Source organism: Heteronotia binoei, chromosome 2 (assembly GCF_032191835.1).
Source record: "Heteronotia binoei isolate CCM8104 ecotype False Entrance Well chromosome 2, APGP_CSIRO_Hbin_v1, whole genome shotgun sequence".
Lineage (NCBI taxonomy): Eukaryota > Metazoa > Chordata > Lepidosauria > Squamata > Gekkonidae > Heteronotia > Heteronotia binoei.
The window spans coordinates 190255012-190269185 of NC_083224.1; the positions used below are offsets into that span (position 1 = coordinate 190255012).

Consider the following 14174-nt stretch of genomic DNA (forward strand, 5'->3'; position numbering starts at 1 on the left):
ACTCGGCTCAGTTTAAACTTTTTCCTCAAGAGGTATATCACAAGTTATTGCCAAAGGAAAGTTGAACTGTCATATACTGCTAAAGACACAGACATGGAAGATTCAGGGTTTCCAGCAGGATCAGAACAGATTATAATGAAAACGGGGGCTAAAATCATCGAGGGTACCCCTGCCAGCCTCTTTTTATTCACTGATGAAAGCTGAGCTGAAACATCCTGCTACACCTGCAGGAGCTAACCATCTTACATTTTCAAACATCTACTCCTTTATTCTAGAGGCATCGGAGAAGACTAAACTCCCAGAAGTGAACTGGCGTCCATGGAAGCTGATGGTACGCCAAAAGACCACAGTGACAAATGGACTGAGCAGGCTGTATGGCAGGGTTTTTTATGCTTCTGCTAACTCTCTTTGTGCATCAGTCACAGAATCTCTCTTCACCAAGAGCAGCCTACGGTTGGGCTTCAAACCTGGCAGAAACAAATAGAAAAAAATTCCTAGAGAACTGAAGGACGAGCTCAAGAAAATTGCCCTGGCTACAACTTTTGCAGCAGAAACTACTGTAGATGCCAGGGCAATGACTGAAAAAAGCACATGGATTCAAAAGCACATGGATTCAAAACTGGCCCAGAGCAAAGGAAAGTCCTTAGTTCACTATTCACACATCATATTATTCTTAAGGGGGACATTACTACTGAATCCACCTCTCCCCCCAAAAATTTCTGACTTGGGATCTCAGTTTTCCATCTAAAGGAAGCAACCTCTTCAGTGAGAGTTTCAAGAGATACCTAGTGGAAGACAAAGATAAGAAATTTTTTTCCTCCGAAGAAAAGGGGGTAAATTCAAGAAACATTTTCAGCCCTTTCACGACTCTAGCCGCCACTCCAGACAAAGTTACAACGGATCCTACAAGAAAGTTCAAAATGGAGATACTGAAAACCAATTCCTTGGTACAAATACCTTCAGCTTCGGGATTTAGGCACTTCAACTGTGCTCCATGAAAACTCCATTAGGCCCCGATAGCATTACTGGAAAATAGAAGTTCTATGGATACTGGTCTGGTATCTAAATTATACGAAATACTCAGGGAAGACACTAAAGATAAAACACAGCATTTTCTTTGACAATCTGATTGCCAACATAGATTCTAAGCAGGAGACTGGGACTCTTTATAGAATACATATAGTTTCACATCTAAAATATTTAATATCAGGTTTCTGACTCTGAAAATGGCTACTAGATGGTACTATACTCCAACATAACTTTACAAAATGAAAGTCATAGATAATCCTTCCTGCTTGCAAAATCGTGGGCAAGAGGAGAGTTTCCTTCATTTGTGGTGGTCCTGCCCTGATATCCAATCCTTTTGGAAACTTTATTTATTTCCATAGATTTATAGGCCGCCCTTTCCCATAGTGGACTCAGGGTGGCTTCCAACACAACATTAAAGAAGTTTTTAAAAATCACCTCCTCCCTGCCTCCCACTGGTTAACCTCCTTCCTGTCTTATTAGGTTGATGGCCTTCTGCCCTTGCAAATAAAATTGCTGGAGATAGAATTGCCCTCTTGCAAGCTATAGCCAGACTGGAGATTGCTGCGCATTGGAAAGATCAAGCTTTGCCCTCAATATACTCCTGGAGGAACTCCCTCTGGGATTACTGTCTGCTAAGTAAGGTCTCCCCCTACAATGTTAACAGGATAGAAAGCGCTCATCCGCTCAAGAAAAAAAATTCTGGTCCAAATAGTAGAATATCTTACCAACCATGATATTCTTAAAAAAAAAAATAGATACTATCAGAGGAGGGAGGGTGGCTCAGTGGTAGAGCATCTGCTTGGTAAGCAGAAGGTCCCAGGTTCAATCCCTGGCATCTCCAAAAAAGGGTCCAGGCAAATAGATGTGAAAAACCTCAGCTTGAGACCCTGGAGAGCCACTGCCAGTCTGAGTAGACAATACTGACTATGATGGACCCAGGGTCTGATTCAGTATAAGGCAGCTTCATATGTCCATGACCTGCTTCACTTCTAGTCACGATTCTTATTTATCTCTCACTTGCTAGTCTTGACAGACTTATTTTCAATTATTTTTGTCTACTTTTCTTAATGTTTGTGGATTGCCTGGGATTTTGTGAGTATGGAATTATACTTCTTAATGCCTTTACTGTACAGTTTTAATACTTCAGTTGGCTTAGGATATATAACTGTATATTTTCGGTTATGCTTTTGCTCTTTAGTGCAGCTTTAATGATCAATTGTATGTATGCAATCTTGTGCCTTTTATATTTGCATTGAAGTATACTGTGTCTTCGTTATTGCTCTTCTTTGTTATGAAGTTATATTGCAGTATTCACTGTATCTCTGATTTTCATGATAATAAAAATATTGGGGGGAGGGGGAGAAACCAAAAAAACCGAAATGGAGACGTTAAAATTCATAGTATCAGCCATCCAACATGGAGACTGCATGAGTTCCATCAGCCTATCCGAGACATATTTGCATATACCGATCAGATCAGACGGCGTCTTTACTAGGGTCCTGGTGTCACATACCTGTACCTAGATGACATTCTAATCAAGGCTCCTTCATTTAATCAAACTAGAGTAGTTGGATCTTACAATGAAGGTGCTCAGGGAGCATGGTTTTGTCATCAACCTTGAGAAGAGCAACCTACTACCAGCACCGTTGATTTTGGGTGTTCAGATTGACATGGTAAAAGACAGAGTGTTCCTTTCGTGTGAAAGACAACAGAAGATACAGCACCTGACGACACAGGTCCTGGGGGAAATGACAATAAAAATCGTGATCAACTGTGTTGATGTTGTACCTGGAGATCTTGCCAGGTTCTCCGGAGGTTCTTATTGTCTTTTCAGGACATGATTGCACACAAGAGAAGGCACAGTGTCCTTAAAACAGGAACCTCTACAGGGTCCACACAGGGTGGTAGTGATGACAGATACAAGTCTCTTCCTCCTAGGACTGCATACAACTGGGGAATGCATACAGGATGGCCTTGGGGACTTGGTCACAGGAGTATAAATTTTCTCGATCTCAGGGCTATACATCTAGCCCTATTTTGGTTCAGAGATGTCCTGAAAGAGCATCATGACAGACAACACAACTGCCAAGGCATACATCAGCAGACAGGGAAGGACCCAGTTCAAATCTCTTCACCAGGAAATAGCTCTCCTGATACAGTGGACAGAGAAATGCCTGTGATCGGTGAAGGCAATTCACATAGCAGGTCGAGACAACATTATAGCGGACCAGCTGAGCCACTGGAAGGTGAATCAGCCGGAATGGATGTTGTGCAGAGAAGTATTTCTCCAGATTTGCCATTGGTTTAGAAAGGTGGAAGTAGATCTGTTTGCCATAGGAAACAACTGACAACTGCCTCGATTCATGTCAAAAGACAAGCCATCCAAGTGCAATAGGAACAGATGCGTTAAGCTGAATGGCCAAGAACACTGCTGCGTGCCTTTCCTCCATTCCAGCTGCTACAGAGAGTAATACAGAAGATAACAGCAGAGATTATACTGGTGGCACCATTCTGGTCATGGAGAGCATGTTTCCAGGATTTTAAGAGACTCAGAACCATGGTGGCTGCCAAGAGAGACAATCTGTTGTCTCGGGGGAGGCGCTTCATCCTCGACCAGAGATGCTCAGCTTTACTGCTTGGAGGTTGAGTGGAAACAATCGAGTTCTATGATTTATTTGCAGGAGGTGGTAGAGACGATGTTGGCCTCCAGAAAGGGGTCTACTAATAGGGTATACAACAGTACCTGGACAGTACTGGGAGAGGATCAGATTCTCTGACAGTTCCGGTGGGCAATATCTTGTCCTTTTTTGCAACAGGGCTCAGTACCAGTACACTGAAGTTAAATTATTCTTAAGGGGGAGATCGCCGCTGAATCCATTCCCCCCCAAAGTTTTCTGACTTGGAATCTCAATGTGGTTTTAAGACCTCTATGCAAAGCACCTTTTGAACCTATGGCTTCTTGCAGTCTGAAGGATCTTTCCTTTAAAACAGCCTTTCCTGTAGGGATTACGTCAGCCAGGCAAGTGTCTGAATTAAGGGCATTATCAATGGATGAGGAAATGTGTGTTTTTCATAACAACAGGGTGGTTCTCCACCCAGATCCAGCTTTCATCCCTAAGGTGAATTCAGTGTTCCATAGGTTGGAAGACTTAGTGTTGCCATCTTTTTGCCCCCATGAGGAGGAAATTGTATAAATCAATGGTGCGGTCTCATTTGGAGTACTGTGTGCAGTTCTGGTCGCCGCACCTCAAAAAGGATATTATAGCATTGGAGAAAGTCCAGAGAAGGGCAACTAGAATGATTAAAGGGCTGGAGCACTTTCCCTATGAAGAAAGGTTGAAACGCTTGGGACTCTTTAGCTTGGAGAAACGTCAACTGCGGGGTGACATGATAGAGGTTTACAAGATAATGCATGGGATGGAGAAAGTAGAGAAAGAAGTACTTTTCTCCCTTTCTCACAATACAAGAACTCGTGGGCATTCGATGAAATTGCTGAGCAGACAGGTTAAAACGGATAAAAGGAAGTAACATGTGGAATTCACTGCCACAGGAGGTGGTGGCGGCCACAAGTATAGCCACCTTCAAGAAGGGTTTAGATAAAAATATGGAGCACAGGTCCATCAGTGGCTATTAGCCACAGTGTATGTGTGTATATAAAATTTTTTGCCACTGTGTGACACAGAGTGTTGGACTTGATGGGCCGTTGGCCTGATCCAACATGGCTTCCCTTATGTTCTTATGAAAAGGAATGGCACTGCCTAGACATGCATAGAGCACTTAGTTTTTACTTGGATAGAACTAAACGGCAAAGAACTGCTGATCCTTTGGTTGTTTCCTTCTGAATAGCATCTCTGGGCAAGAGAATTTCAACCTCTTGTCTTGAGTAGGCGGCTCAGGTATTAGTGGCGTACAAGGCCCAGGGTTTAGGGCTGCCCCAGTTGATTATAGCACATTCTTTGAAGGGGGCAAGTGCACCTGTCGCCTCTAGGGCTTTTCTATCTGTAGAGACAGGTTGAAGAGTGGCTACCTGGAAGTCGGTCCACTCATTTACAAGATACTACTGAATTGATAAATTAGCCTCTGCAGAGGCAGCATTCAGTAGGAGAGTTTTGCAGCACGCTGTTCAGATTAGGAAGCTCCTGGGACTGCTTTTTTAATTTCCAAAAGACTGCCCCCTCCGAGGACCACCAGAGAATGAAAGATTTGTCTTCAGTTACCATGAAGCTTCCTTCTTAGTGGTTAGGGAGTGGGGCAGTCCTTCCCACCCGAGTAGCCGTCGGATTCTACTTTATGAATAGAGAGTTGGGTACCCAGATAAGTTTTTTCATAGTTAAAAAGAGGGGAGGGGAGTGCTGGAATGGAATAGTGGATAGGGGTCTGTGTAGGATGGCCATATACATTGTGTCTTCTAGAACCTCTGTTTAAACTGGGTTATGAAAGGTCCCATTGGCCATTTAGCACCCCCGTTCGGGGGGAAGCGTGTTGTGTTCTTTTCTATGTAGTTGGTACATGGAGTCATGGCTTGGACAACAACTGGAGAAGCAGAGGACAAGCTCCTCCCCTCAGGCACCAGAAATGGTCAGCCAGGCCAGCCCTAGCTTCAGAGAAGGAACTGTGATCCCAGGAGTAAAGACTGCCCTGCTGTTGGACCACCAAGAAAGAAGCTTCATGGTAAGTGAAGACAAATCTGTTCACAGGCCTGTTCATATAGTGTCCTGTGCCAAATGGAGATGTTATGGTAAAGCCCAGACATTCATCTCCTATCCCCATCTGACCCAATTCATTTTCTCTTCCTCCCTAACCCCACCACCAAAATCTCGAGGAGAATCCTTTATTTAACGATCTGATGATCCCATGATCTTGGACTGATTGAGGGACAACCCTACTTAGTCCCCAAGGTGCGATGAGATTGGGCTAGTCTGGGCCATCCAAGTCAGGGCAGATTTTAAAAACACCACCCTCTGTTTCCATCCCAGCATAGAAGTCATTCCTACCAGAAATTTGCGTGCTTTTACCCACACTAAATAGCGCACTTTCAATCCACTTTGCAACTGGATTTTCGCAAAATCCACTTGCAAATGGTCACTTAAGTGCCGTGAAACTACATTATTCAGCATGTGTGAAAGCACTCGTTGCTGCATCCGGTAAAGAGAATCCATTTAAAGCCATCTGACCTTCCTGTTATACGGTCAGAACTTGTTCCTTAAGCTGGTGGGATGTCGTGGGAAGAAGCAGAAAGTGGAAAGTTCCCTCAAAAAAGGTCATGGTTGAAATTATATTGGATCAACCCCCATAGGAACCACAGTTAGGGTTGCCAGGTTGGGAGACACCTGGAGATTTGGGGCTCCATCCCCAAATGCCATAAAGCCCACCCTCCAAAGCATCCATTATCTCCAGGGGGGCTGATCACTGGAATCTGGAGATGAGGAATTCTGGGGGATCCCCAGGTCCCTCCTGACATCCTGAACCTCTGCCTTCCCCTCCCCCTACAAGTAACTGGGAAATGGAGATGTTCATCTCTAATAAGAATGAAGCAGAGATGGAATGTTTAAATGAATTTAATTATACAAGAGGAATTAGCAACTGGTTCTCCCCATTCCCTCCCCAAGAAAGGAAAACCCTGATATCACTCAAAGGAATGCCAATTCCTAGCCACAGGGTGCTTCCTTCTTTGCTCCTCCTAAGGAGGTGAGAAACCTTTTTCTCCAACAGACCAGTGATGCAAATTAAGTCACAGAGATGCTCCCCTCTTAGTTAGAATCTGGGGCCTTGTGTGTGAACAGAGAACAACTTCTGGATGTGGAATCCAGTTTCCTGAGAATTTGATGTTTAAAAGGGAGGGGGGCAGGCAAGATTCCAGTCCACATGGCTGTGAGGAGATGTGGGGAATGGGGAGATGGCTGCCAGAACTGCTGGATCAAATTTTGGGGAGAACGGTGGGAGTCACCTGCTGTTCGAGTGAGCATAGTTGCTTCGTGGTCATCCCAAACAAAGTGTGGCCAATAAGGAAGGAGACATTGAGGGGTGAGGCCTTCTCCACCTCAGTACACCAGTTCATAAACTGTTGCCTTCTTGTCACCGGAACCCGTCACAATGAACTTGTTGTTGGCAGAGATGTCGCAGCTCAGAACTGACGAGGATTCTTTGGACTGTGAAAGAAATACAGGGAAAGAGACATGTGCACTGTGTTCACCTTTGAACAGACTTGATGCTATTTTAAACTTCTGAATCATAGAGTAGAATGGGACCTCCATTGGAAGAGGGTCATCTAGTCAAATCCCCTGCACAACGCAGGAAATTAACAAATACCTCCTTTGAGCTGCCTTCCTAAAGAGATCAAACTTGTGCCTTCCTGAAGATCAGAAACCCCCAAGGTTGCAGATATTTCACCAAATTGGGGCCAATGCCGTGATTCTTGCCATACTCCCACAGAATTATTACAGTGCTCCCACAGAATGGCAGTGTACACACTGTCTAACGGAGTGGCTGAGAGAGCCTGGTGTGCTGGCTAGAGTGCTGGGTTAGGAGAGGGGAAACCCAGTTTCTGGCAGGAAGCTGCACTGAGTCTGGAATCCTGTGCTCTCTCTCACCTACCTCACAGGGTTGTTGTGAGGGTAACGTGGAAAAAGGGAGAGCTGTGTACCCTGGGTGGTCTGTTTTGCTTAGTCCCCTGCCTCGAAAGCTACCTTATGAATTCAGTGAATGATGCGATGTGTCGCTCTCAGCTTTGACCTCAATAGGGTGATCTAACCTACCCTCCGGTGTTGTTGTGAAGGTTACAAGGAGAAGTACTTTGAATAGTCTAGAAAAGTGCAAGAGTCCTGTAGCATCTTAAAGACTAACCAGATTTGTGGCAGGATATGAGCTTTTATGAATCTCTTGCTCTTTGCTACAGCTACAGACAGACGGATATGGTTACTCATTTTTAATTGTCTAAATACTTTTATCAATGCAATAACATCACCCTGAAAGCACTGGCCATTGATCTTCATCAAGCTAGCTTGGGACTTTGTCTCTATGACATCTGTTATTGTGGCTGGTTTCAGAAGATATGAACATATATGAACATATGAAGCTGCCTTATACTGAATCAGACCCTTGGTCCATCAAAGTCAGTATTGTCTTCTCAGACTGGCAGCAGCTCTCCGGGGTCTCAAGCTGAGGTTTTTCACACCTATTTGCCTGGACCCTTTTTTGGAGACGCCGGGGATTGAACCTGGGACCTTCTGCTTCCCAAGCAGATGCTCTACCACTGAGCCACCGTCCCTCCCAGATGGTCAGATAGGCCCCTGCAGCACCACAGAGAACAGCCAAGGTGGGAGGCTTTGCCCAACAATTCTTACTTTCCAGAGTCTCTTCCACATCAGGAGGGGCCTTCTTGGTGTAGGCTCGCTGGGTCCTCCTTCCCAACCAGCAGAGCATTTTGCCCTCCCCCTCCCTGTATGTGCCCATACCTGGAATATGTTTGCACCATAGGGGGTCCGCCAAGCATTCAGGAGGTTGTCTTTACCCGTGCTGACAAACCATTTTCCTAGAGGGTGAAAAGGTGACACATTGAGGACTGCAATTTGTAACATACAAACAAGGTATGGGGGCATCTTGGTGACCCATCATTAGGGTTGCCAATCCCCAGGTGGGGGCAGGGGATCCCCCGGTTTGGAGGCCCTCCCCCCGCTCCAGGGTCGTCAGAAAGCGGGGGGAGGGGAGGGAAATGTCTGCTGGGAACTCTATTTTTATTTGTTTATTTGTTTGTAATTTATATCCCGCCCTTCCCACTAGGTGGCTCAGGGCGGCTTACAACATATAAAAACTAACATAAAATATAAAATTAAGCATAAAAAAGTTAACATTTCATAATTTATATAGTTAAAATCTAGACATTTGTTATATACGTAAACATTAAAGTCATACAGCAGTCTTACAGCTACACTCAGTTCAAGTTCAGTGCCAGTTAGTTGTGGGCCAGCCGGAAGAGAGCTGTCTTACAGGCCCTGCGGAATTGGGCAAGGTCCCGCAGGGCCCTTACCTCTTCCGGCAGCTGGTTCCACCAGGATGGAGCCATTACGGAGAAGGCCCTGTCCCTTGTAGCTTTCAAACGGGCTTCCTTTGGCCCGGGGACAATCAGGAGATTTTGAGTTCCCGATCTCAGTGCTCTCTGGGGAATGTGTGGGAAGAGACGGTCCCTCAGGTAGGCAGGTCCTAGGCCATATAGGGCTTTAAAGGTAATAACCAGCACCTTGTACCGAACTCGGTAAAGTATTGGCAGCCCGTGCAGAGCCTGAAGTCCCGGCTGAATGTGCTCCCATCTTGGGAGCCCCAATAACAACCGGGCGGCGGCGTTCTGCACCAGCTGCAATTTCCAGGTTCGGCACTCTATTATTCCCTATGGAGATTTATTCCCATAGAAAATCATGGAGAATTGATCTGCGGGTATCTGGGGCTCTGGGGGGGGCTGTTTTTTGGGGTAGAGGCACCAAATTTTCTGTATAGCATCTAGTGCCTCTCCCCAAAATACCCCCCAAGTTTCATAAAGATTGGACCAGGGGGTCCAATTCTATGAGCCCCAAAAGAAGGTGCCCCTATCCTACATGATTTCCTATGGAAGGAAGGAATTGAAAAGGTGTGCCGTCCCTTTAAATGTGATGGCCAGAACTCCCTTTGGAGTTCAGTTATGCTTGTCACAGCCTTGATCTTGGCTCCACCCCTAATGTCACCTGGCTCCACCCCCAAAGTCTCCTGGCTCCACCCCCAAACTCCCCAGATATTTCTTGAATTGGACTTGGCAACCCTACCCATCATAGGAGTTACAATTCTGTGTGATCCAACTGCCACAGGGCTCTTCCTTTAAGTGCACCAAGCTGAATGCTGAAACATGACCAAACCAGCTTTCATTCCTGGAGGCTTTTACCCATTCAACTGGAGTATAATTTGGCAACGGGCAGCCTCCGATGGGGCCAGACTGAGAAGCTGGCGTGACAAGGAGTCTAGAACTTATAAAGTGTTTATGAAGACCTATGAGAAGGCAGTGAAGTCTGCTAAGAAGGAATTCTTTGCGGCCTCCATTGTGTCAGCGAAATCGCGCCCAGCCCAATTATCTAGGATAATTCGTTCATTGACTACAGTGCCGACAGGCAATCTAAAAGCTAGGAAATTGGATATAGGCTGTGAGGCTTTTGCATCTTATTTTGCAGACAAGACCTTGACTCTCTGCCAAGCTCTTCCAGCCACAGTTGATACAGTACGAGAACTGGAAGCCCGTTGTCCTCTGGTCCCATGTTGGACCACTTCAGTCGTCTTTCTCGGGAAGATGTGGACAGGATCTTAGCTGCAGTGAAGCAAACCACTTGCCCATTAGACCACTGTCCATCCTGGCTTCTTAAAGCAGGTGGCGAGGGTATCCAAGGTCTTTTAGCTGACATTGTTAACTTGTCTCTGGAAACAGGGACTTTTCCAGCTAAACTTAAAGAGGCAGTGGTTCGTCCGCTTTTGAAAAAGCCATCTTTGGACCCGATGGTCCTGGCCAATTACCACCCAGTGTCGAATCTACCATTCCTGGGTAAGGTAATTGAGAAAGCGGTGGCAGAGCAGTTCTAAGCTTTCCTGGAGGATACCTCTACCCTTCCAGTCTGGCTTTCGTCCTGGCCATGGGATGGAGACTGCTTTGGTTGTCCTCACTGATGACCTTAGAAGGCATCTGAATCAAGGCGGGTCAGCACTGCTATTGTTAGACCTTTCAGCAGCTTTTGACATGGTCGATTACGATCTAATGACCCACTGCCTTGCCGATATAGGAGTTCAGGGGGAAGCCTTACAGTGGTTCTCCTTTCTCTGTGATCGGGGACAAAGGGTGGCAATTGGCGAGCAGATTTCCCTGCAGCACTCACTTGACTGTGGTGTGCTGCAGGGAGCTATTCTCTCGCCAATGATGTTTAACATCTATATGCGCCCCCTTGCCCAGATTGCCCGAGGTTTTGGGCTGGGTTGTCACCAATATGCAGATGACACCCAGCTTTATCTGCTGATGGACAGCCATGCAGACGTCGCCCTGGAACATTTGACCAGGGCGCTAGAAGCTGAGGCTAGATGGCTGCAGTTAAGCCGGCTGAGGCTTAATCCAACTAAGACAGAGGTCCTGTACCTGAGCCAAGGGGGGCTAATATCAGAGATCCGTCTCCCCACCCTGGATGGTGCTCCTCTTGTGCCATCTCAGAAGGTGAGGAGTCTGGGTGTGACACTGGATGTCTCCCTTTCTATGGAGGCCCAGGTCACAGCAGTTGCACGATCTGCATTTCATCATCTTCAGCTAGCGTCCTATCTGACCTCCCATGACTTAACTACAGCGATCCATGCAATGGTCACTTCCAGACTGAACTACTGTAACTTGCTTTACGCAGGCTTGCCCTTGAGGCTGATCTGGAAACTCCAACTGGTGCAAAATGTGGCAGCATGGCTAGTAACTGGATTGCCTTTATGGGCAGGCAGTCGGCCGACGCTGTGCAAATTGCACTGGTTACCAATTGAGTACCGAATCCACTTCAGAATTTTAGTTGACCTTTTAGTTGACCTTTATTGACCTTTAAAGCCTTACGCAGCCTAGGACCGACATACCCGTGGGACCGCCTCTCCCCATACGAGCCCCGAAGACTGCTGCAATCGGCCAACAAATATCTTCTGGCCACCCCTGGCCTAAGGGACGTCCAGCTTGCCTCAACCTTTTCGGCCCTGGCCCCAGCCTGGTGGAATCAGCTCCCTGTGGAGATCCGGGCCCTATCAGATTTACTTCCATTTCGTAGGGCCTGCAAGACGGAGCTGTTTCGCCAGGCAGCTGAGGCAGGCGGACGTCCTTCCATTCTACTGTTTGTACCATCTATTGCCCTCCCCCACGATGGGCTATAAAACTACAACGAGCCAAAATATTTGGTTTTTTTCATCTGAAATATGTGCCTGCCTACTTGTGTATATTTTTGAGCTAGGTTTTCCTTGTATATTATTGAGTTATGGTTGTATTTCAACCGTTCTATTATGACTGTGATCCGCCCTGAGCCCGTATGGGAAAGGGCAGAATATAAATCAACCAAATAAAATAAATAAATAAAAGCTCACAGACATGGCCCATCATGACTGCCTTTAAACATGGAGGCTCTACTCAGCGGTCATAGCTAGCAGCTGTTGACAGATCTTGTGCTGGATCAGGCCACAGGGTTGCTAGGTATCCCCCTGGGGTAGGGGAACCTATTGGGAGCAAAGACAGGCCTAGGCAATATCCTTGTGTTGCTGGCAACATTGGGGATGTTCTGGTATTGATGCAAAATCTGTATGATAGAAGTCATTTTTACCATAGAGTTTTTGCCCAGAGCACTATCTTGTGCAGTGATATCACAGAGTTGCCAGTAACAGATGCCTAGGCCTAGTTTTCCTGCCAGCTGATTGACACTGAAGGGACCTCGGGGTGAGGGGTCCCCTGTCCCAGTGGGGGCCTGGCAAGCCTAGGTATCCAGTGGCAGATTGCTGAAGATGAAGGTACTGTTTTGCTGCTATGGCTAGTAGTTGCTGGTAAACACCCATGATTTTTAAATCACCTTTTAAAACTATCTAAACAAATGGACATCTTGGTATCTAGTGGTAATGAGTTCCACATGTTAATCAGGCGATGGGTGAAGTCCTGAATGTGCCCCCGGTTGGTTTTGTTCAGTGAATCCGAGCTTTGCAAACTGAATGAGAAGGAAAGTTTCCCATGCTGTCCAGAAAGGTATTGCTGAAGGGTACCTATTTCTACAGGCTCCACTGAAAATCCGGTTGAAACCTAGATGAAATCAAAACCCTTTCGCATTACACTCGGGGAGGGGGGGGGGCTCACACACCTACCACAGGAGGCAAACTTGAGGGACAGGACGCAGCTCTCGTGAAGGTGCAGCTGGTACTTCTCTGATTTTGTCACGTGCAAGATTTCCACATTGCTGCTCTCCATCCCAACTGCCAGCCATTCACCTGTGGGGCAGTAGCCCAGGGAGAAGATCTAGGGTGCAGGCAAAGAGAGACACAGAGCCAGAATGAAGTGTGCTATGTGGCTTCCTCCCTAACTGTGCATTCAACTATTATGACTGTGACTTGACTTCCACCCCCACACACATCAGTTTTTCTTACACACCATAACCACCTTGTCTTGTGGCAGTGAATCCCATAAGCTTAATATGAGTCATGCAAAGTCTTTCCTTCTCTCTGTCCTGAATCTGCTGCCAATTAATTCCACCAAGTGACCCTGAGTTTTAGCATCAGCATGACAATTTTTCCTTCTTTGTTGCTTTCTCCACAGCTTTCAGACTATATATTTCTAATACATCCCACCCTAAATCACCTTTTTTCTAATTTGTTGTTCAGTTGCACGGTCAAGTCCAACTCTTTGCGACCCCATGAACCAAGTCATGCCAGGCCCTCCTGGCAAATAGATTCAAGGGTAGCTTCTATCCAAGTGCCGTGGTTAGGCTAACAGGGTTATGAATGGTTATTTGTTTTTAGATGCATTTTAATGGTCTATGTATATGTTCTTTTTGGGGGGGTGTTGATGTGTTGGTATGTTTGTGGAAGAGCACCTCATTTTGTTGCTCTCATTTTCTTTTTTGAGAACAATGACAATAAATTTATCTATCTGTCCTCCACCATTTTCTAATTTAGAAAAACCCAAATACTTAATTCCTTCTTGTCCTGGTTTCATACCTGTTAACATGAATTTAAACCTTCCATTTTCCTCACTCAAGGAGACACTAAAATGACCACATCGAGTCTTAAAATATCCTGCTAAGTGATACTTCCAGCAATTTAAGGAGAGCCTTCCACAGACACATTCCACCTCCAGGTTCCCTAAGGTGGTCGTCTTATAATATTATAGTCCCACGCTAACACCAGAAGCCAGCTCTAGGCACCTTATTTTACCATGGCTCTCCCATCCTGCCAACTAGGGTTGCCAACCTCCAGGTGGTACAAACACTGGGTTTTTCTGGCTAACACATTTAGCAAAACATTTTCAAGGATCATAAAGTTTTGTCACATTATAAAGAAATACAATAATATTACAAAGAAAAGTCCACCAGCGAGCACCCAGATATAGGTTCCTTTCATCAAAGTCTTCCTTAAGAGTATTTCTGTGG

General features: G+C 45.9%; 1 protein-coding gene across 3 annotated transcripts in view; it reads right to left on the reverse strand.

The window, feature by feature from the left end:
* Positions 1-6571: 6571 nt before the first annotated feature.
* The window catches only part of LOC132567105 (transducin-like enhancer protein 2), a 75294-nt gene continuing 67691 nt past the window's right edge, over positions 6572-14174 (reverse strand). For 2 of the 3 annotated variants that reach the window (XM_060232727.1, XM_060232726.1), the window contains exons 18-20: positions 12895-13045; positions 8484-8560; positions 6572-7178 (exon numbers count right to left, since the gene is read on the reverse strand). In XM_060232727.1, the coding sequence (XP_060088710.1) occupies positions 7071-7178; positions 8484-8560; positions 12895-13045 (336 nt within the window). In that variant the 3' untranslated portion in view covers positions 6572-7070. Of the gene's footprint in view, positions 7179-8483; positions 8561-12890; positions 13046-14174 lie in introns of those variants that run through there. The other variant, XM_060232728.1, reaches the window with a different exon arrangement.